General features: G+C 38.6%; 1 protein-coding gene and 1 long non-coding RNA gene across 3 annotated transcripts; one reads left to right on the top strand and one right to left on the bottom strand.

Annotated features, from left to right (window-relative positions):
* The first annotated feature begins 36 nt into the window (after window positions 1-36).
* Window positions 37-17,390, top strand: LOC121648552 (phosphatidylinositol transfer protein beta isoform-like). 2 transcript variants are annotated; one of them, XM_041998751.1, is made up of 12 exons: window positions 37-123; window positions 3,799-3,829; window positions 4,647-4,792; window positions 5,012-5,103; window positions 5,292-5,299; window positions 5,392-5,466; window positions 5,565-5,648; window positions 7,668-7,745; window positions 11,921-12,031; window positions 12,338-12,460; window positions 13,039-13,101; window positions 14,998-17,390. In XM_041998751.1, exons 1-11 carry the CDS (start codon window positions 104-106, stop codon window positions 13,084-13,086), a joined length of 816 nt encoding a protein of 271 aa, XP_041854685.1. In that variant the 5' UTR covers window positions 37-103; the 3' UTR covers window positions 13,087-13,101; window positions 14,998-17,390. The 2 variants fall into 2 exon arrangements, with proteins under 2 accessions (XP_041854685.1, XP_041854684.1); XM_041998750.1 differs by lacking the exon at window positions 13,039-13,101 and having other exon boundaries at window positions 39-123.
* On the bottom strand, window positions 17,236-22,161 carry LOC121648553. Its single transcript, XR_006011994.1, has 3 exons — window positions 22,037-22,161; window positions 17,703-17,772; window positions 17,236-17,592 (listed from the first exon to the last, which is right to left on the bottom strand). It is a non-coding gene; the product is annotated as an uncharacterized LOC121648553 (long non-coding RNA).
* Between the last annotated feature and the right edge of the window lie 27 nt (window positions 22,162-22,188).

The raw sequence follows: 22,188 nt of genomic DNA, 5'->3' as shown, positions 1-22,188 counted from the left end.
CGCTCGCGTGGGCGGTACCGGGCGCAGCTCTTAGGGCCGATGACGTCAGTAGCAATCAGTGGTCGCTGGGCTGTACTGTTAGTACCGAAAGGAAGAAGTTACGATGGTTCTCATCAAGGAATAGTAAGTTCCCTCCTTCTGTTGATAAAAATATATGTATATTTTTTAAAAAATAGTTTTCCCATTTCTTTCGGGAACCACTTTATCATTCTAGTTACGAGTACAGTTAGCAGGGAAGTCTCTTTTTTTCAGTGTTCGGACACTAGTGAAAAGTTTTGGTTCTTGTCTCGGGTGTCACACGAGGGAAGGGTGGGATTGCTCTGGCCTACCGGCTTTGACAGCAGCATGGCATTGTGTGACAGCTGTTGTTTCTCTATAGTTGATCTCATACTCATGCTAAATAACAGGCTTTAAACGCACAGATCGTGCTGTATAGTAGTGTTTTAAGCACCGACATTTGTGCTTTCTTGCTTCGTAATGGTGAACTCGAATGGTTTGCTAACGCTAAAGCTAACGCGAGTATAAATCCAGCTTAAGTTAGCTAACGTACGGTGTTACCTGGACGGGGAAGTCTCCCAGCGAGTTAATGTTATCTTAGCAATATCGATACAAACTCGTGGTAGCGCCAGCTAATCTTATATCAGACCAATCATTCGGCTGTCACCGGACAAACTAAAATTTGACAGTAAACTAGCTACCTGCTACCTGTTTCAGTAAACAAACAAAAATGCAGACACTCGTGCAGGCCATTATTGTTCTGCTGATGTATCTAATAAAGCTGCAATGAATAACAGATATATTTTATTTAACTTATTAGCATAGTTATAGAAAATTACTTCCAGTTTTATAAATTAGGCTTTTTATTTAGCTCTAAAGACGTTGAATAGAATGAACTGGCTTACAGGAAATGATTAGATGAATGAAACTACAATTGGAAATTGTTACACACAGTAAAAGCCAAGTTATAACAAAACAACTGACCATCTCGTCTAAGGTAAGCCTCCTAGAATACTGTAGCATTTATTACACATTGCTAACGAAAAGTTAGGCATGTCCAGCTTTTTGTATTATGACAGAATGTATCTATAATACACTATAGCCTCTACAACTGAACTAAATGAGTCTTTATCTGAAGTTTAAATGCACATGTACAGTTGTTTAGTGTTTAAGTATTTATTGCATATTATACTGTTTGCATTTTGACATCATAAGACCAGGACCACACATGACAAGTTGAGACATGGACATTTTATGATACCAGTGTAGTGTGAACTTTTTACATTTTCTGTAAATTCCCCTGAAGGTTTAAACTCCTTAACTTTTTGTGAGTAGTGTATATGCATTCCTGTCAAGCCGAAGAGTTGCTTGACGTGCATTTCCCTCTTTTATTGAGTATTTAATACATTTCTTACATATAGTTGAATCTAGTCTTTTCAATTCTGTTTTCTCCTGCTCATTTTGCTAGAATAAAATTTCCTCTACATGAAACAGGGACAGAGGAGTCAAGATCATTGGGTAAATGGACCTTGCAACAGTGGGACAAACTGGGCATTTTCTCTTGACATGAGACTTGTTTAAAAAAAGAAAAAAAGTTGTTTCCATTAATCAATTGTTCAGACTGATTACCAAATTCTGAATGGAAACATATCTACAGTCCAAGCTGCCTTGTCCATGTAGCTGCTTTGGACCAAAGTTCACCACAAAGCCTGCAGAGTAGAGGTGCTTCATTAAAGGGGTAATGCTCCCCCAATTTTATTATTTTTTTAAAGCTGTAAACAACACAGTATTACTACATTTTTTTCCATTTCTTTAAAAACAGGTTTTTGTGGATCAAAAAATGGTTCATAACCCCCCCTACAGGGAAAAAACAGGTTTTGTTTGTTGTGATGTAGAACCGTGCTTGAGCCGTACTGGTGCTTCTCTACATCACAATCCTCTCCCTCCAGATGCAGATAGATGGATCCTCAGCTTGCGTACATAGACAACCACGGCCACCGAAACATATGAACGGATGTGAACTTATGTGGTGTAGATTTGCTAGTTTCAGACTTCTGTTCTTTCACAGAGTTTTTGATTAAATATTCCTGCAATGGGAGGGATTTGTGCTTTTGTCTGCTCCTGCACGGTAAAGAAGTCTGTTCTGCAGTGTTTTTCTATGTTTGCGATTGGTCAGACGCTGCAAACACCACCCCTTTTTTTTTTTTTTTTTTTTTTTTTTTTTTTTTTTTTTTTTTTTATGAACAAACATTGATCAAATGGGAAAACTCTGGGTTGAATTACTGAGCTGATAACCAGCTTCATAGTACTGCTCATCCACACCCTGAATGTCTGGGTAAGTCATCCCAGGTACTAGAGAGAAATGCAGAAAATCATGCTTTTGTAGTACAGGCCTCTGGTAGGCATAGTTTTATTTTTTAAAGCTGTAACACAGTTTTGCTTTAAATGTGTGTGTCAGTACCACATAACCCGAATTCCATCCAAGTTCCTCTATAGCAGCAAAAAAAAAAAAAAAAAAAAAGTAACTCTCCAACTATAGTTTGAGGGTGGAATGTATTTCAGCAACTGTGTTTTTGTACTGCAGCATTCTTTAAAGAAAATTGTTTCTCATTTATATTTAGGTTGTTCTGTCAAAAGGAACCATTTTAATCTTTTTGAGCTTTATATCCTTGACTACGTCAGAAGTACACATCAGTCATTGCAAGTCCATACTTCAAGTAGCTGTGGTGTTATAGCGGCCAGGAGAAATAAAATGCCTGCTTTAGAGTAATTTTATTTTAGCCTCTTTTTAAGCACAGGGTCATGGAGTTGTCAGTTCTGGACAAAACCCACATTTGTTTGCTACTGCTCATCAACACTAAACAGAAGATGTGGGAAAAGAAGCACAAAAAAAAAAAAAAAGAGTTGCATTAAGTGTGTGTTAGGCTGTTATAAGGCTTTGCTTTAGATTTATGTGGTAACTTCCCCCCTTTTTTCTTTTTTTTTTCTCCCCTTCTTCCTTCCCCTTTACACTGTGCAGGCAGCGGTTAGGAAGGGGAAACGTCTTGTTCACAAGGGTAAACGATGCAATAGCTTTTGGCAAAATGTTTTGCATCCTGACTTAAAACTAAGGGCACAGAAAAGTTGCAGTGCTTGTAGACTGCAAGAAAGTTTAGATGGCATTGAGCACAGGCTGCTTTTTCAATTTGGATGTTGAAAGTTTTCACTCTAGACGACAAAGAAGCATGTCATTTTCTAAAATGCTGCTTTGCATTTCTGCAGTTTATAGTTGTATAAAGTCTTTTTTCTTCTTCATCCTGACTTTCAGTTTTCCACTCTGGTCTAGTGACGAGTCCTTCTTATTTTGCTGAAGTCAGCAGTGTTGAACAGGCCAGTAGTAGGATTTTCTTCCTCCCTCCCCTCTCTCTCTCATCAGAATGTGATCTTAAGCAGCTTCTTACTCTGTTTGTTGTAAAGATTATTTCGAGTTTTATGTTTTGTAGCATATGCATCAGTATTCTTACTGCTTGTTCTGCACTGGTTTGCCAGTGTCTGAACTTTGAGAACAGGGAAAATGGTGTTATTACAAACGTAATGGATTGAAATAAGAAAATCAAATATAAGATGTTGATGAATAATATATATATATATATATATATATATATATATATATATATATATATTGTATTAGTGTGTGTCTGATGAAAATCTTAACTAATATGTAATCAGTGTGGATTTGTAATACTTGCAGGATAGTTGCTGAATGCAGAACAGCACATTTTAAAAACTGTGTGTGAGTCACACTTTATCTCTCCTTTGCAGCCGTGTGGTTTTACCCTGTAGTGTTGAGGAGGTGAGTAATCAATTTAAATCCTCATTATACTTATTCTTACAATAATTAGGTTTGTAAACTATTGTTTTGTTTTTGTATTATACATCTTAAAGATCATTTTAGTAGTGCAAGTGTCACAGAATGGAGTTTCTTTCACTTTTCCATGAAGAATTAACTGTATCCTTAAAGATTAAAGAAATTTGTCTTACCATTTTCAGTGTCTTATGTGTGCACATTAATGCAAAATCAAGCTAATTAATCTTGATTTGTCATTTGGTCATTTGTGTGACATGACAAACGGTTCTTCCATGTGTTTAAAGAGCTAAATGTCATGAATCCTGATACCCCACCTTGCTGCCTTAGGGCGAAACTCACACTGGTGGTGTTTATTTTGCTTTTAACAAAGTCTGGTTCACTGGTGGGAATACCCCCATATATGAAAAGTACAGTTGAGTAGTCAGAGAATAGTCTTGTGTGTGTGTGTGTGTGTGTGTGTGTTCTTAAATATTGCTCATCTAAATTAGGTGGTTTGCTTACAGTTTCAAATAAATTACTTTATTTACCTGAATTTGTTTAGCTTTTTCTGTTTTAAAAGTCATTTAAGAGTTTTATGTATGACTATATTTACACACCCCCTTTTTATTTAATTTTTAATTTACTGTATTTTTAGTGTCTCTACCATTGTGTAATATGGCCTTTTCATTATTGGTGTGCTGTGTGTTTTTAATTTAATTTTATGGCCTGTGTAATCATCTTTTAAGATTAGAGTTGTCGAAAGAAGTTTCGTTATGTGAATGCGTAATGACAATAAAGAGTTGTTGATTCTTGATTATTACAGTATCAAGTTGGACAGCTGTTCTCTGTGGCTGAAGCTAGTAAAAACGAGACAGGTGGTGGTGAAGGCATTGAGGTACTCAAGAATGAGCCCTATGAAAAAGATGGAGAGAAAGGACAGTATACTCACAAAATTTACCATTTAAAAAGGTATGAATTTTCTCCTTTTTCATTGGTTTATCAGCCTCCCAAATTTCCTTAGTGTAATAGTGGAGTACTACCAGGTTGTGGCAGTGTTGTCTTATTTTTTAAAGCTTTAAACTTTCCAGTACTCCTTCTGCTACTCTTTCCTAAAAGAACCATGAATAAGTGAAGCTGAGTGTTCATTCTCCCTTTGTCTACCTGTGCCTACCATCCATTACCCTGCAGTAAAGTCCCAGGGTATGTCAGACTCCTAGCTCCTGAAGGTGCCCTGGTATTCCATGAAAAAGCTTGGAATGCCTACCCCTACTGCAGAACTAGTGAGTTCCCCTCCCTGTTTCTCTTGTCTTAGCTTTCCCCTGAAACTCCTATGCCTCATCAAATTTGTTTAATTTATATTGAAACATTTTTGTGTCTTTCAAATTTATTTTGTATATTTGTATATACATTTTTTTTTAAAAATATAATTTTCTCTCCTTTTTTTTCCACCTGCCTAACCTTAATCCAGTTGTGACGGTATGTAAAATAAAACATCTTAAATGAACTAAATACTCAAGTTTAGTGTATTCCCTTATTTTATACAGTTTCCCAATATCTTCTCTTCCCAGAATGAATATATGAAAGACAATTTCTTTATTAAAATTGAGACATGGCACAAACCAGACCTGGGAATGCAAGACAATGTGAGTACTTCCTCATCAAACCAAGGAAAAATATTAAGTATGATTTATTAATTTGAGGTTTTTTGCTTTTGTATCAAATCTTTTTTTTCCCCTCCCAGGTTCACAAACTGGATAGCTCAACATGGCAGAATGTAGCTGTTGTGCCCATTGACATCGCAGACAGAAGTCAAGTGTCTGCATCTGTAAGTAGAATTTCTTCCAGTGCAACATATAGATTGGTGCCACCATGTGGACAAATGGTTTTATTACAACAGATTTGCCTAAAGTTTAATCAACCCAGTTTACATCAGGAAGAGGTGTGTCGGTTTTTATTTCTAAAGAGCAGTAAACATACCCCGTTATTTGTGTGGTTGTTTTTTATTTGTTTGTTTTTTATTTAAACAAATTTCATAATGGGAAAATCAGTAAATGACTATAAATGTGGATGCTCAGAACTGTTATGTTTAACATGAAATTGCACTTAATCTATTAACAGAATGGATTAAGTACATCCATGTTGAGAATGGATGTAATGACTTCTTTTTTTTTTATATATATTTTCAAATTGTTTGATTAGTTGCTTGGTCTATAAAGTTAGCACAAATGTAGGAAAACTGCTGTTTTTTTTTTTTTTTTTGTTGTTTGCTAAAATCCCAAAGATGCTCAGTTCACTGTTCTGTAAAACCCAAATATCTTAAATTGCTGAACCTTCCTGTTTAGGAAAAAAAAAAAGCATCTGTAATAGTTGTCCATTATTTTTCTCAGTTTATGGATTTTTTTTTTTTGGCTCAATGTCTAAATATAAATATCACATTTTTGGGTCTGCAGTTGAAATAAGAATAGCAGTTTAAAATCTTTAGATGCTCAGATGATGTGTATTCTTCCAAAATGCAAAGAATAAATTAAACTTTTTGCAGTCTGTGAAATATTATTTGAAGATGTTGCATATTATTGCTCTTATTTGACATCCCATTGCCTCATTTCACTGTGGCACTGTATGCAATTAAACGTGTGGCTATTTGACCGCGAAGCACCGGTTTGTGTGTGTGTACATGTTTGTTTGCTGTGGGTAGTTAACGAGGCGGACGTGTTTGCCTTGCTGGAGGAGTGTGTTGTGTCTCAGGGCCCTATCAGCCCTCAGCCTCGGGCATGACTGCAGGGCCTGGGGCGTACCGCCAGCACAGATGAGTTTGTTAGTGTAATTAAAGCTCACAGTGCTGCGTGGGCCGGAACAAGACAAATACACACATGACATAAACACACTTGCACCTTAACACACACTCTTTTACTTGAGGAGTAGCGCCTCTTCGTGCGCCACATCGATTCACAGACCTCATTAGTGCAGCACAGTGTATTGTTACAGCGATGGAGCTCTGAGCATTAAAACAGCCAAATTATTGCAGCTGTGTGTGTTTGTGTGAGGTAGTGTTGGAGAGAGTGTCTTTTCATTCCTTTCCACATGTTTGGCACCCTCCTTTTGGTCAGTAGCCCTGAAAAAGAAGCTTTTAGCTGCAGGCGCATCATGATTTATTTAAAATTGCTGGGCCCTTGAGCAGTTGATAATTTGAAAGCCGTTTCATTATTAGTATTACCATTTCTCTCTTGTTTATTATGACGTCAGCATTGTTGTGCTTTGCATGTGTTCTCGGTATTCCTCTGTGTTATCCAAGTTTTTTCTCTATGGGACCAAGATCCCCCTCTGCAGTATGGCATAAGTGTTGAAGTGGCTTTAGCAGGACGTGACTGTATGACCTGCACATATAGGCTGAGGAGTGTTGTTACATTACAGTTAATTTACTCACATCACTGGATCCCATCACCCTAATAAATGGATGTTTGTTGCCCCTCAGATTTCTTTTCTCTGCTACTTGTAAGCTAAACTCTGCATCAGTGTCGTAGTGTCTGATGCTTCTGCTTTTCTGTGTAGTTGTTAACAGTGCAGGAATAACAAAACTATTTTTTTCTCAGTGTCTTGTTCGAGAAAACAAAATAGACATCGGTATCTGAACATGCTGCAGGGATTTTTCTTAGATTTCCTAAAATTCTTGGGATAATCACCTGATACATTATGAACCCAGTAACCCTGTACTGGTATGTTAGTAATAGATTGTATTTATATTATGTAGACCATAGCTTATATAACTTGTTTTTAAAATATTTAGCTATGTATTGTATTAGACTATATCTACATATATATTTTTTTTTTGTTTGTCTTTGAGCAGGACTACAAGCCAGATGAAGATCCTGCCCAGTTCAAGTCGGTTAAAACTGGCAGAGGACCTCTTGGGCCCACCTGGAAGGTAATACTCATCAGTGACTGATGGAGTTGAAATTAGTCGTGTTCACACATTAATGGAAGTGCATTTTATGGGAAACTTTAAAAAAACAAAGTATTCTGCTACATTTTACCCTCTACATATTATGTACATACTAAATGTGCACTGATTCATTGGTTTGGCTATTATTTGTCACCAATAAGACGTCTTACACACAGTTTTGAGTTGGTTAAATTCATTGGCCGACGGCTTAGCAGTCATCACGACTTATCCAGAAATGTTTTAAACGGAGGCTACTTCGAATTCAAACTGATGCCCTTGTGTTTCCAGTGTTAATATTTGAGCATCAGTTTTTTGCAGTACCACTAACATCCCGGTCAGTAACTCCACTTCACAGCTCATCCCAAGAAAACCAACTACATGTCTAATTGGATTGCAAACTCACTTAACTCTTACTTTTCTCAGGCTAAATATTCTCTTGTATTATTGACACAAACTCAGAATCTGTTTTTCATAAATAAATGGCATCATAAACATACCTGCATGTACCTACAGCTACCGCTACATGAAGTATGTCTGCTACTTTCCTTCTTTGGCTGTTATTTCATTTTTCTTTTATGTGTTGACATTCACAGCAACATAACAAAGGTGCAGATAAATTCCTTACATTGTCTTCGATTCCAGCCCCATGAACTACAGATTAATATTTTCACCTTTTATACACATTAATTCCCGCTTTCCACTCTTATCCAGCCACCAGTGTAACTTTGTGAACCCTTTTGTGAATTTTGAATTTCATATAAATCTTTTGTGAAATGATGGTTTGAAGCTAACCAGTCAAAGAAGAGTTCATTGTTAGCAGTGTTTGGGTGGTATGGGAGGTTTTTACTGATAAGCATTGTAATTGTATATACACTGTATCATAAGTATTCACTCACCAGTCCACATAGTTAAAATCTGGTGTCACAATCACTTCCATGGCCACAGGTGTAAAAAAATCAAGCACCGAGGCATGAAGACTGTTTGTACAAACATTTGTGAAGGAATGGGTCGCTCTCAGGAGCTCCGTGAATTCCAGCATGTGAAGTCCAGTCATGAAATTTCCTCACTCCTAAATATTCCACAGTCAGCTGTCAGTGGTATCAGAGCAAAATGGAAGCGATTAGGAGCGACGGCCACCGGGTGCTGAGGTGGATAGTGTGCAAAGGTCAGTAGCTTTCTGCAGAGTCGATTTCTACGGACCTCCAAATTTCATGTGGCCTTCAGATCCGCTCAAGAACAGTGCAAAGAGAGTTTAGTGGATTTGGTTACCATGGCCGAGCAGCTGCGTCCAAGCCATACATCACCAAAAGCAGTGCAAAATGTCGGATGCAGTGGTCTAGAAAACGCTGCCACTGGACTCTGGATCAGTGGAAAAGCGTTCTCTGGAGTGACGAATCGCACTTCACCATCTGGTGATCTGATGGAAAATCTGGGTGTGGCGGTTACCAGGAGAATGGTACTGGCCTGACTGTTGTGCCAAGTGTAAAGTTTGGTGGGATTATGGTTTCAGGTTGTTTTTTAGGAGCTGGGCTTGGACCCTTAGTTCTAGTGAAAGGAACTCTGAATGCTTCGGCATACTAAAAGATTTTGGACAATTCCGTGCTCCCAACTTTGTGGGAGAAGTTTAGGAATGACCCTTTGCTATTCCAACATGACTGTGCACCAGTGCACAAAGCAAGGTCCATAAAGACACGGATGAGTGAGATTGGTGTGGATGAACTTGACTGGCCTGCACAGAATTCTGACCTCAATTCCATAGAACACCTTTGGGATGAATTACAGCAGGGTCTGAGAGCCAGGCCTTTTTCTGACCTAACAAATGTGCCTCTGGAGGAGTGGTCAAAAATTCCTATAAACACACTCCTAAACCTTGTGGAAAACCTTCCCAGAAGGTTGGAGCTGTTATAGCTGCAATGGGTGGGCCAACGTCATACTGAACTCATTTGATTAAGAATAGGATGTCTGTTAAGTTCATACAGGAGTTAAGACAGGTTAGCCAATACTTTTGGCAGTGAAGTGTAGTTCTTAATATTTGCTTTAGTGTTATCATCTAGAAAGATTGTGAAAGATGGTGTACTCGTTTTAAATTGTTGAAGACAATGTATATTTAAAAAAAAAAAGGTTGAATTACATTTGGAACATGTAATTCTATCTAGAGCAGACTCAACATAAACGATTCCTCTGTTAGCCCTGAAGAAGCTCTGGGGCTCAGTGGCTGGGGTGGAGGACCATTTGGAGTAACGAAACAAGAGACCTGTTGAAAATAAAACATGCCTTTTTTTTCTCTTTTTTATTTTTTGGTTCTGTAAGAAGAATTGTTGGAACCTCTGTAAACAAAGATGAATCTTCATGTGTGGTGTTGCTGCTTCATGAGGGTCCTGTAGAAGGTTTATATAGATGCAATGGCTGGATAAATCGATGTAGCCAAATTAATAAGGAATTTCTTCTGTTTAAAAAAAAAAAAAATGCTGCTGATTGATGACAGCTTATGGTGGCATAGAATAATTATAGATCCATGGCTGTTACCTGAAACAAATATCTTTACCATGTAAGAAATTGATACCAAGAACTTGTTTTTTTTTTTGTTTGTTTTTTTTTTTTATAGCATTTTAATTTAGGATCAGTTGGCTGACATTTGTTTTGATGTTATGAGTCTTCCTTAAAGCAACCATTACTGGAGGAAGGCCCAGGTGCTGTCCACAACACTTTATGGCTGAGCTTTGAAGGCAAATCGTGCCTCTCGTACCTCTCATCACCTGAAACAGAAACTTTAAATCACCGGGTCAAATAAAGGCTCTTTTTGTTGACTTCCATCTGCTAAACTGTGCGTGGCACAACACACAGCCAGAAATGGAAAAGAATCAATTTGTAGACATTAATTCCAAATCTGACAAGCAGTTCTTTGTGAAGACTTAAGTATTTTTGGTGAAATACTTATATAGTAGGCAATTCACACAGCCAGTTTTTGGACCTTTTGCTGCTGTTTTACCCTTTCACCCTGCAGCCTGACAAACGGGTCCTGCACTGAGAATTTTTGTTCTGCAGCCGAGCCCTTAAAGTTCACCGTGGGAAACTTTCCTGTGCTGCAAGAATTTTCACAGAACAAAGGCAGCCAGTCTGCTTTAAAAAGTATGAATAAAGGGCTTCAACTTTTTTTATTTTGTGCTTTTAATTAGATCACTTTTCCGTCCGCTGTGGACATAGAAAAAGACATTTTTGAAAGTGTGGGGGGGAGCAGTTATGTGACAACAGAGACACAATTTCTGCCAGCTTCTTAGAGCAATAAAACTCTTGTCTATCTCTGCATGCACACATGCTTGCATATCGGTACCCTTTGTATTTCTGAAAACTTCTGCTCCTTTGAGTGGGGCATAGAGAGGGAGAGAAGAAATGTCACCGTAAGTGTTTTGATGTAGAATCCGTTTCATGTGAAGTTCTCCTTTAGCGATGACAACTTTTCTAAACCCACTGCAAATTTAGAAATGTTTCTCATTTCCCTTCTCTTGCACTCCTCCATGATCGTAGCATCAAACAGCAGTGGGATGAGGGTGAGTGAGGCGGGTCTGTGGCATTTTCTCTTGGAATGCTGAGCTAGAATGAAGTGATTAATTAAACAGGTGTTCTCAGAGGGAGAGTGTGTGTGTTCTGGGGGTGAGCAGGTCCTAGGTGTTAATAATGTAACCAGCTTTGCACTGCGACGCCCTTATCGCTTCGCGAGCACTGTTTTATCTTCCTTCTGTGGCCATAAAGGCTTGCCTGTTGGGAGCGGTGTCACTGTCAGGGTGGAGGCAGAGAAATGGTCCCTTCCTCTGGAGTTTATCCACTTTGCTGTGCCACCCCCCTCCTCCTTCCTTTTCTTCTTTTCTTCAGAGCGAGACGGAGTGCAAGCAGCGGTGGATGAATTTAGAAAGTGTGTTGTAGATTAGGGCACTTTTATCTGTGCACAGCTTATTGATAATTATTTCAGCAAGCTCCCCACCCAAAGCATTACATATTAATGAATTTTAGCTTTGAATGCACCCAAGATTGGTCTATAATAATATTCTCTTAGCTTTTTTTTTTTTCTAAACAATTATCTTATTGGAAAGTTTCTGTCAAGTTTTCTTATTTTTAAAAAAAAAAAAAGGTTGTAAATCCTGCTGTTCTTCTCCCAACAGAAAGAGCTGGCGAGTAAAACTGAATGCCCAAGGATGTGTGCCTACAAACTAGTCACAGTCAAATTTAAGTGGTGGGGGCTGCAAACCAAAGTGGAGAACTTCATCCATGAGGTTAGTGACATGTTTACACAGTTTAAACCTCACACAGCAGGGTTCATTTTGGTTCATGCTGAGAATGGAAATTTGTGAAAACAAGACGATTATTCCTAACTGTCTGGCTCCAACTAGAGCACTGAGATCTTTCAGTATAATTGATTTTAGACTTCTGTTTGAAATATGTTGTTGTTTTAAGATGTTTTTATGTATTTTACATCAACATTGCACAATTCATTTTATTTAATAACTGTTTTTGAACACTTAAGGGTTATTTAATAGTTCAAATACTTTCTAACCAAACTGACTGCTGTCTCTCCTCAGCAAGAGAAGAGGATCTTCAATAACTTCCATCGCCAGCTGTTCTGTTGGATTGATAAATGGGTGGACCTGACTATGGATGACATTCGGCGGATGGAGGCAGAGACACAGAGAGAGCTGGATGAGGTGTGTGTCTATATGAAAAAGTTCTATATAATTAAATCTTGGGCAAACAAAGGACATGTTGACTAGGAATGGAAATGATTCATAAAACTTTTAACTTGCAGACATCCCCGGCACACATTTCATTATACACTTGTCTAAGTTTCAGGCAAACCAGTGCAACATCTGTGTAGCCTTATTTTACTGAAGTTATTTATTTACTAGACACTGGATAGGTTGCATAGACAAGAAACATGCTGGTGTGGTTAAAAACAGGGAAACTGAGGAAAATTTAGTGGCTTCAGGGTTCCCTCTGGAGTTTGACTTCCGGTAAAGCTATGGAGGTTGATCCCAATACTCGTGCCCATGCACATGCTAAAGGGCAAACATGCATGCAGGTAGGTTGTTAGTGCATTCTAAGAACTTCAAGGGTACAATAAATATACACTAAACATGATTACAAACTCTTTGTTTAACTCAGTGTAGAACCGTTTGTTGTATTGGACATTTTTTTGTGTGTCGGGATTTCCTAAGTCTGCCTTAGTCCACAGACTTAACATCAAGTTCTGTCTTTTTTTTTTTTTTTTTTTACTTTTGTACAGATGCGAAGGAAGGGTTCTGTGCGAGGTACAAAAGCTCCAGAACAGTAGCAAAGCCAGATTTAGGTTTGTGTGTTACTGCCTAAGTTAAAACGGGTACAGGTTGGTTTTCTTAAAGGGCTTTTTCACTGGTTCAGCTTGGGCTGGTTGTGCCATACGCTTATATAATGGCATGACTTGTCACTGGAGTCTCTGTGATATGAAGTTATTCCTAATAGCAGAGTTGATCTCTTCCCATACCCTCAGCACCCTGTTTGTGTAGTTTGGACTCAAATTTCACTCCAATGGCGCTGTCAGTACAATGAGACGTCAGCCATAATATACTGTTGACTGATCCTTTTTTTTTTTTTTTTTTTTTTAAATAATCTGTCGGAGCAGTGTGAAGTAACGGCTCATGTAAACCAGCAGTTTGCTGGTTATGCTGCTTCACGATGAACACTCTCACACGGTTAACAGAACTTAAGAGAATACTTTCATTACTTAAGCTGCCAGATGCAGTGCAAAAATACATGGCTCTGCTGGTTGTGGCTGTTTTTATGGCATGGTTCAACCAACCAAAGCTTACAGTGGGGGGGAACCCTGTTAGATGCTTTCTCTGAGGTTTCTGTGTTGCCTTCTTCACTCTACTTCTCGGTGTGGTGAAAGGGTTTTCAGTCCACATCTGTGTAGCTCACTAAATTAATAAAAAATGAAACATTTGTGCTGAATTCTGAGGTGTTTAGCCAAATTAATGAAAATATATTATTGGTTTCTACAAGTTGTTAACTCTTGTGAGAATTACACCTACTTTTTTTAAGGTGGCTATTAGCTTGAAACATACACAGAAAGTCATACTTTCTGAAACCCAGATCATTCCCACAAAGGAATACAAGACAAAGTAAAATAAAAAACTGTTTCCAAGTCATATGCTATGATTTCTCTGTAAAACCTTACCACTGCTTAGCTCTTGGAGCTCCTCCAAATATCAGTTTGGGAGCTTTTGGCCGTACAAGGAGAACAAGGGAGGAATCTGAGCTAGACAGGCCAAAGAGGGCCAGTCTCAAACATTCCTGGCTTACTACCAACATGCAGCATTTTCTGCTTTGCCTTCCTCCTCAGAACATCTCGCCCAATTCGGCATGTGTTTCCCATTTTCCCTTGGAGTAAGTAAACAGGCGGGTGCCATCAAAGAGGGCTGTGGTAAGGAGGCTGGCTAAAGCCTGAACCTCTGAGCTCAAGGGTTAGCAGGGTCACACTTGGACCGTACTGGATCATGACTACAGTTTCTACACTCCACCTGTTGGGATTGCAGTATGTGGATAAGTGTCTCTACATTAAGGAGACAATGCTTCAACAGTTATGTCTGTATTCTTTATGTATACTAGTCTGGCGTTATTGGTATGGATGGGGGTAGCATGCGAGAGAGAAAGGGTGTGGTGGGCTGCTTCATGATGTCTCCTTTTTCCTCATTAACATACAAATGGAATTCTGGTGTTGAGAAGGAGTCTGAGGAAAAAAGAGAGGGAGGAAAAAGGATGGAGAAATGAGAGGGTAAATCCTCATGCCATTTCATCAGATCTGTCTATTCCTCTGTTAGAGCCAGTGTTGGTTTGAAATGGTTTCATTTAAGGTGCCGAGCTATCAGATTCTCAAACTAATTGACTTTCCAAAGTCATCAGCCTCAGGGTTTGGAGAATTTGAAAGTGATGCTTTTCTCTATCTGAAAGACAAACAGAAGGTTTGATAAGGACCACTGGAGCTGATTTTTAAGGAACTCAAGATTTCAGTTTGTTCAAAGCAATTTGTTGTATTTTAAATGGTTGGCAAAGAAGTCAAACCCTGTCCTGTCTAATGACCAAGTCGAAGTTGTTTGCAGAAATTATCCATTTATCAAACTTTCCATTGAATGCAAACATCTGGTTAGCCTGTCATATATTTTATCTAACTTGTATCCTTTTTCTATTTCTTTCTAATTCCCCACAGCTTCGCAAAAAGGGTGAAGTAAGAGGAACCAGCGCTGCAGATGAATGAAAAGGCACCAGATTTTTAACCATCCACAATAATGGCAGTGGTGGAGCTGCTTTTTTTAAAAAAAACAAAAAAAAAGGCTCCATTGATGTCACTTTTTACCTTAACTGATTCATGCTGTGGAGGAGGGAGCACTGCGACCTGCAATCAGTAGAGCAGATCCCTGCCACGACCCCAATCATAGACCAGTGAGGAATTGATTTCTAGAAACCAACACGATCCCAGCTGATAAAACTCTGGTTAATTTTGATCTCCTGAGCAGAGAAATGCCAGCTATCAAGATCATATGTGACCTAGCCTTCAGGGGAGGTGTTAAGAAGAAGCAACTTGAATCGTATGTGAATACAACCCCAGATTAATCAGTTTTACTCCACAACAGCAGGATTTGGACCAAATATTTCTTTTGTGTATTTTATATCAAATCTTTCGATTGGCTCAAACGCATTCCTCACATGGTAATGTCCTAAATGACCTAGCTTTGTCTACACCTTGGTCTTAACTGTAAACATCGCGGATCAGTGGTTTGCATTCCCTGGTATGAGACTGTTTGTCATACTCATGTTCCTTCCTGCCACAGCCTCCATTAAGTGATTACTAACACCCTTGGCGCCCAGGCCCATTATAATCCTCCCTCCATCACCCCTCCTTAACCAAAGCACTGCATCTTATCACTGACAATCATGCCTGTACAGGTATTCACTCTCACTCCTGTTCAAACGTAAAACCTCATACACATGTGTATGACACATACATTACAGACAGGATAAATGTGTGAATCCATTCTTGCGCACTCACACAAGCACAGGTGTGGATATCTTTGCACTGACTTATCTGCTAAAAGCTCCTGCTGGGCAGATCTGTGCAAGCTTGTTCACCTAAATGATGCCCCCCCCCCCCCCCATCGGATCTGAATACATTCGCACGTAACCTACAACACAGCACTCACCTCTTCAACAGATGTCCTTAGAGGAAAAACTGCACTGAAACCACAGTCGCCTAGCCCACCCCAGAGGCATGTCATCTGGTTCTCAGAGGATAGACAGTTTCTAAGAGCCCTCCTTTACTGCTGCATTCCAGTCATGTTTACAAAATCATAATTGCTTTAGTAGTGCCCATCCAACACCAGCATCATACACTGTTTGCCTTTTATCTATGGACCTTTTTGTACTTCAGCTCTTGTAGCATTGTTGCAAACCATCGCTCCAGCTACCTCCCTGGTTTCTAAGTGGCAGTTTTTCTAAGGGTTAGCATTAGCTATTATCTTTGGAGTAGATCTTCATAGAGTATTCCTAGTTTTCTTCTGTTAAACTGCATGTTTGTGCAGCCAATGTTCTGTCACTGCAAAGTATTGCAGATTAACATCTCTGCCTCAGATCGGATGTTGGAGAGATTTGCCATATGAATGACTCTTGACTTTCAGCACTATAGTGCACTTTTCCTCTTTAAGAACCATGTGGCATTGGCCTACAGTGTTAATTGCTAGTGTTACATTTATACAGTATATGTGGTTTACTCATCTGATCCCTACTGAGTTTTTGTGTTCTGCTTGTGTGTTATTGTCTTAAATTGTACAAAACAAATTAGTTTTTGGTTTTTTTTTTGTTTGTTTTGTTTTTTTGAGACCTCTTGTATCCGAACTCTCCTTTCAATACATATATTTTCAGAAGTCCTAATATTTGTTTTATCAGTCTAATGAGAGAATACAATGATAGAGAATACAATCATTTCCTCAATATCCGACTTGTCTAAAGAGTGTAAATCCATGTATTGTTTACATGTGTTCAGCAATTAACATAGGAAAATTTAAGGACAAGGTCTGAGACATTTTTTTCCACAAATAGAATATTCTCAGGTGAGCAATGTGACCCAAAGATTTTTTCTTTTTTTTTGTAGGAGAACTGTATCTCCATACCATATTATTTTCTTTAGGAAATATAACATAAGAATTCCATTATAAAAGGGTGGTCACTGTACATCTTGTTCCATTTTGTTTCCATTCCACAGAACTCTGTACTGGAAAGATATCCCTTCGTTTCAAAGAGCAAAAAAAAAAAAAAAAAAAAAATTCTCAAATGGTCTACAATGAAATCAGTATCTGTCATGATGATGATGATGGTTGAAGAAAGAATTCAGAAACTTTTGTAACTTTTTTGTTACTGTTTTTTATATATATATATATATATATAATTTTTCCCCCCCATTACTGAAAGACTTTGTAAAAGTTCAGATCAGCTTTGGAAAATCATGGGACATGGTAGTGAATGTATAATATATTGTGCCTTTTCTCTCTGGACATCTTCTGTGTTAAGCCTGCATATTGTATCAATAAATTTAGTCTCTATAATGAATGATAGATTTTCATTTTTGTCTTATTTTATGTATTTGGCTATTGATGACTTAAAAAAAATAGAGTTGGGCTGTGTGGTTGTGTGGTGATTAGCACTGCTGTCTCAGAGCAGAAATGTTCCAAGCTTGAATCCCTGCTGGTTCCTTTTGGTGTGGAGTTGGTCTGTGGGAGTCTTCTCCAAGTACGCCAACTTCTTTCCACGTCTTAAAAAAAATAAAACAAACACACAAAACAAAACCATGTATGTTGGGTTAAGTAGTGGTTCTTTGATTGTACAGATGTAAATGTCTGTGGTTTGTAATGTACTTGTTACCTGTCCAAGGTGTACTTTGCCTTTCATCCGGTGACAGCTGTGGTAGACAGACTCCTGTCCCACTGTGGTCCTGAATGAGATAAACTAGGTAATTCCTCTTTGGTACATGTATAAGGACAGCAACTTTACAACACCAAAATGTCTCACAACACAAAGGTATTTGATAAAAGGAGAAGGCATCAGTGTTACAGCAATATGAGGAGACTTTAGTTTTAAAGCATGCAAAGCTCCTCTTAACGGGGCTAGCAAAATACAATAACCTAAGAGAGAGTAGTATATGTGATTTAAGACTTGAGCCTGAGGGGATGTGACTGTGTTTAAGGTCAATGAATGAGAGGAGGCTGACCTAACAATGCTCATTGCCATATTTCATTTGCTTTTTAAATTTCAGACCTGACACTGATGACATGTAAACAATGCAACTTAACATGGTGTTCATAGCTCTTGAGCAATTTGTGTCACCATGTTTTACATAATACACAAGAAATGTATACTTTGCCTCAAATCATTTGGAGTAGCTTCATTATTAAAACTATGTAAAACTCAGAACAAACCATTCTTAACATATTTGGTGACTCCTGCATGGGCTAGACTTCCAATGACCTGCAGGTCAGAAGAGCAGCACAATAACAGCGGAATCTGTGGTAAAGAGCAGGAAAAGCCTCCAGCCTGCTGCCTGAGATAGCTGCTTTTTTTCCTTTTTTTCTTTTGTTTGAGCAGGAATGGTCACATGGGTCTTCTGCAAGGAAACCAGTCATTTCTGCCACTGAACACGCAAATAATGCTGTTTCTAAAAAGGGAGATGGGCAGACTCGCCCACACACCTCCTGTTAAGGAGCAGCCGACAGCAGTCTGCAGCAGGCATGCATCCATGTGTCTCCCTCACAGAGAAGATGAAGGGACATGTCATGAGTGAGCCCCTTACTTTAGATTCTTCAACAGATGAAGGGACCAAATGAATCTCAAAGAGGGGCTTATGATGCGACACAGCAGGAGATCCAGGCATGTTACTAAAGACTCAGTGTTCAGAGCTAAAACTGCTTTGTGATAGCCAGACCACTGGTTTTATATACATAAAGAAAATTAATTGAATTCTTAAAGCATTTAAAAAATTCTGTGGAGCCCTCAAACACCTTGAAAATGTTGCACTAGTATTTCTGCAGTACATGGCTGCATTTCCTGATGTACGACGACTCACTAGCGTGAGAGTTTTTGAAGGCAGATTAAACCCACTGTTTGGTGTACGTCTACTACACTTTTGTTTGTGACCCTCCCCTTGTGGCCAAATTTGCTCTGGGGATACAGGTTTTCTTGGACATAAGTTATTTCTGGCTTGTACTGGTTGGCAGTGATGTCACCAGTACTTCCTCATCCTCCAGACCTGGGTCAAATTTAGCTTCAGAAATTCTCCTCGGCCTTTCCTGTTGTTCTGCATGAGGTGTGGAGCCAAATGATGTGCGTGGCTCCCTCCCTTAAACACAATAGTGCTTCTCTGGATGACAGATGCTGCTTAACCTGCTCTGACCCAGGGAGTTGTGATGGCTCAGCTGAGTGACAGGCTCATAGAGGACACACTGAGGCTTTGCTCCTCACTGCCTGAACTAGACAGGACACAGCACCCCTCCAACAAGGGAAGGAACTGTCTCTTTGGGTAACCCCCACTGTAATATATGTCTAGCCGAGGAAAAGCTTAACATCATGAATTAAGGGTAAAAAAGGGCACCCACTTCTGCTATCTTGTCCCATTGAGTAAAATATTGAGACAAATTGAGTACTAAATCACTGCAGTGAAGAGTGGTAATGTGACAGTGCCTGAAAGCCTGTAGACTGTCTATTGTCATGAAGTCGCCTCAGCACCAGCCACTCTGGACTGCGTTTATCATCACTGGGGACTATGAAGGAAAGAAACCAAGCTATTGGTTTTTCGTGAGTCTCAGTATTAGAAAAGAGAGTATAGGCAGAGGTAGCACAAATCTTATTGGAAGGTTATTAATGTTGCAGTCAAACAGAACAATTATTAGATATTTTTACTTGTTTAAACTGCAGCATGATGATTTCCTGTGCTGTTAATGGGGGTTTGTTCTAAAGATGGCCCTTATCAGTTTTCAAATGCAAATGGGGGTGTTTCTAAGATCCTAAGATCCAAGAAGATAGAGTGCTGATGAAAGCTCAGAATAAAAGCAGTGATGTGCACACACTTTTAGAGTAGTTTGTGTTAAATTCTTTGTATGTTAAATCAAGATGGTTTTCAGATAGGGAGGTAGACATGGTGATACAGAGAGAAAAGTACGAGTCTGTTTAAGCTCAAGAGCAACAGATTTTCAGCACATCCCCAAATCTTGACATTCCTCTCCTTCCTTTTCTACCTGCAGTTGCTTGATTCCATACCTTTTGCAAAACACAAGTGCTGTGCATCCCTGCCTCCTCACCCTGAGCTTCTGTCTTATCAGCTGCAAGAAGTGCATGCCAGTGCGTTGTCCTGATGGGTTTCTGGCTCAGCCTTTACATACAAAATCCTCTCCCCTTGGTGCAAGGCTGGACAGCACAGTCTGCTTCAATAAGGCAGAAGATTTTGCTGTGCAATGCAGATTATTTCTTAAAAGAACTTACAGCTAAAATAACCATACTTTAGGCAGATTTTAGATTGTGGTTGCAAATTTAAGACTTAGCTGTGAACTGTGTGTATTCTGTTTAATCTCATATACCTCAGATTATATTTTAAAAAGTTTCTCATTTTTCTCAGTCTCACTATTTAGTAGCTTCCTAGTAGCTACATTCTTCTTAACATTCAGGATACAGTCAAATTTAACATGTTCAGTGTGGACCAGTTTAGACCGCTATGCCTCATTTTGTGATCTTAAAAACAGCAAGAACCTTTGTGCCTCTTTATGTACAGCTGTTTTATAAAAGCTTCAGCTTGAGCTTGAGGTCGTTCTCTCTGGAGCCCACCGCTAGGTGGCACTGTGTCTGTTTGGTAAAAGCTTTTCTGGTTCCCCCAACAGGCGCAGAGCCCCCTGCACCTAATTCTCCCCCTGTTCACAATGTAAAGGAAAAGATGGTCTGGCTCTTCTCTCACCAAAGAAAATATTCATACACATCAATGAAAGTATGTTTTGTTCAGTAACTACAGACTTAGGCAGCCCATTATTTACTGTAAATAAATAGTCTTTACACATTAAGAAAGGACTTAACATAGACACGCTTGGATTAAATTTGTTATTAGATTAATGTTGTCATTATTTGCTTTAATACATAGTTAATTTTTTGAAGCGATGAAAAAAATGTGGAAATAAAATAAACGTCAAAATCCACGGGGATGTCCGGATTTAAAAAAAAAATCAAAGATTTTTTTTAAAGGCACCAAATAATCGAGTTACAGAGATTAAAGCCACTTTAAAAATAGACCTAAATAATACTAAAGCACGAAAATGAAATATGCCAGGAGGTTATTTGTAAAATTTGATTAAGGTATTAGTTCAGAGCTGACTTTTCTATTTGGGCCCATTGTGTGACATGAACATGACTGTTTTGAATTATTTCGCGTCTTATCTGAGGATGTGGCCGCACTTAGCCTTCCATAGATAACCTGTACTATTGTATACCTACAACTAATTAACCTTTGAAATAAGTTATCCTTATCTGACACTGCCAAAGTGTTTTATATTTAAAGACTGAAATAGTACGAGTATGCTATTGATTATCGGAACCAAAGCCCATATCATCCGCAAGATTTTGTTCAGGTGGTATTTTAAGGAGGATTTCTTTTTCTTTTCTTTCTTTTTTTTTTTACTCTTTCACACAAAAGACTCGGGGAGGATTTTGATGGGCGACAGAAGTATTACCAACAAAATCTGTATTCTACCACTCTGGTTTAGTGTCTTTATCACCAATAACACCAGCTCCTATCTTTGGACTATTTCTGCCCTGGGTGTCATTTCATAGTCAGTACCTGCTTCATAACCAACCTGCTGGCACAGTGATTATTCGGCAAAGATTCCAGGTTTTAGACTGTGACATTTCATCTGTAGTTGTTTGACACATGATCAAACCAAACATCAAGCCTGTGGCTTCTGGTGGTTCAACAATCTTATTTCAAAGTATTTTTTCTTACATGTAAAACCAACAAGCGGTTCAAAATATGTTTAAATATCTGTTTTAAGTAATCAACAATCGCTATACACGCGTTCGTACAAATGTGCTGCAGGGAAGGCGAACAGCTGATCAGTGCATAAAAGGTGTTCATTCCGTAAAAAAACTAACTTATACAACACAGCAGCGTGCAGAATTTCATTTCAAGCACTTGAGGACTAGAGAGTGGTAAAAAGTTTACTTACTGATGTGTAGGCTGCAAATCTGGTAGGAACAGAGGTGATAAAGATGATTTGATATATATATATATATATATATATATATATACTTCCAATCCAATACTGGTTCCGGGCATAACATTGCTTTTTAAGTGAAAGCCATTTCTAAAATCTGATTT

This window comes from Melanotaenia boesemani, chromosome 11, assembly GCF_017639745.1.
Source record: "Melanotaenia boesemani isolate fMelBoe1 chromosome 11, fMelBoe1.pri, whole genome shotgun sequence".
Classification (NCBI taxonomy): Eukaryota; Metazoa; Chordata; class Actinopteri; order Atheriniformes; family Melanotaeniidae; genus Melanotaenia; species Melanotaenia boesemani.
This window is presented reverse-complemented; position numbering and strand designations above follow the sequence as displayed.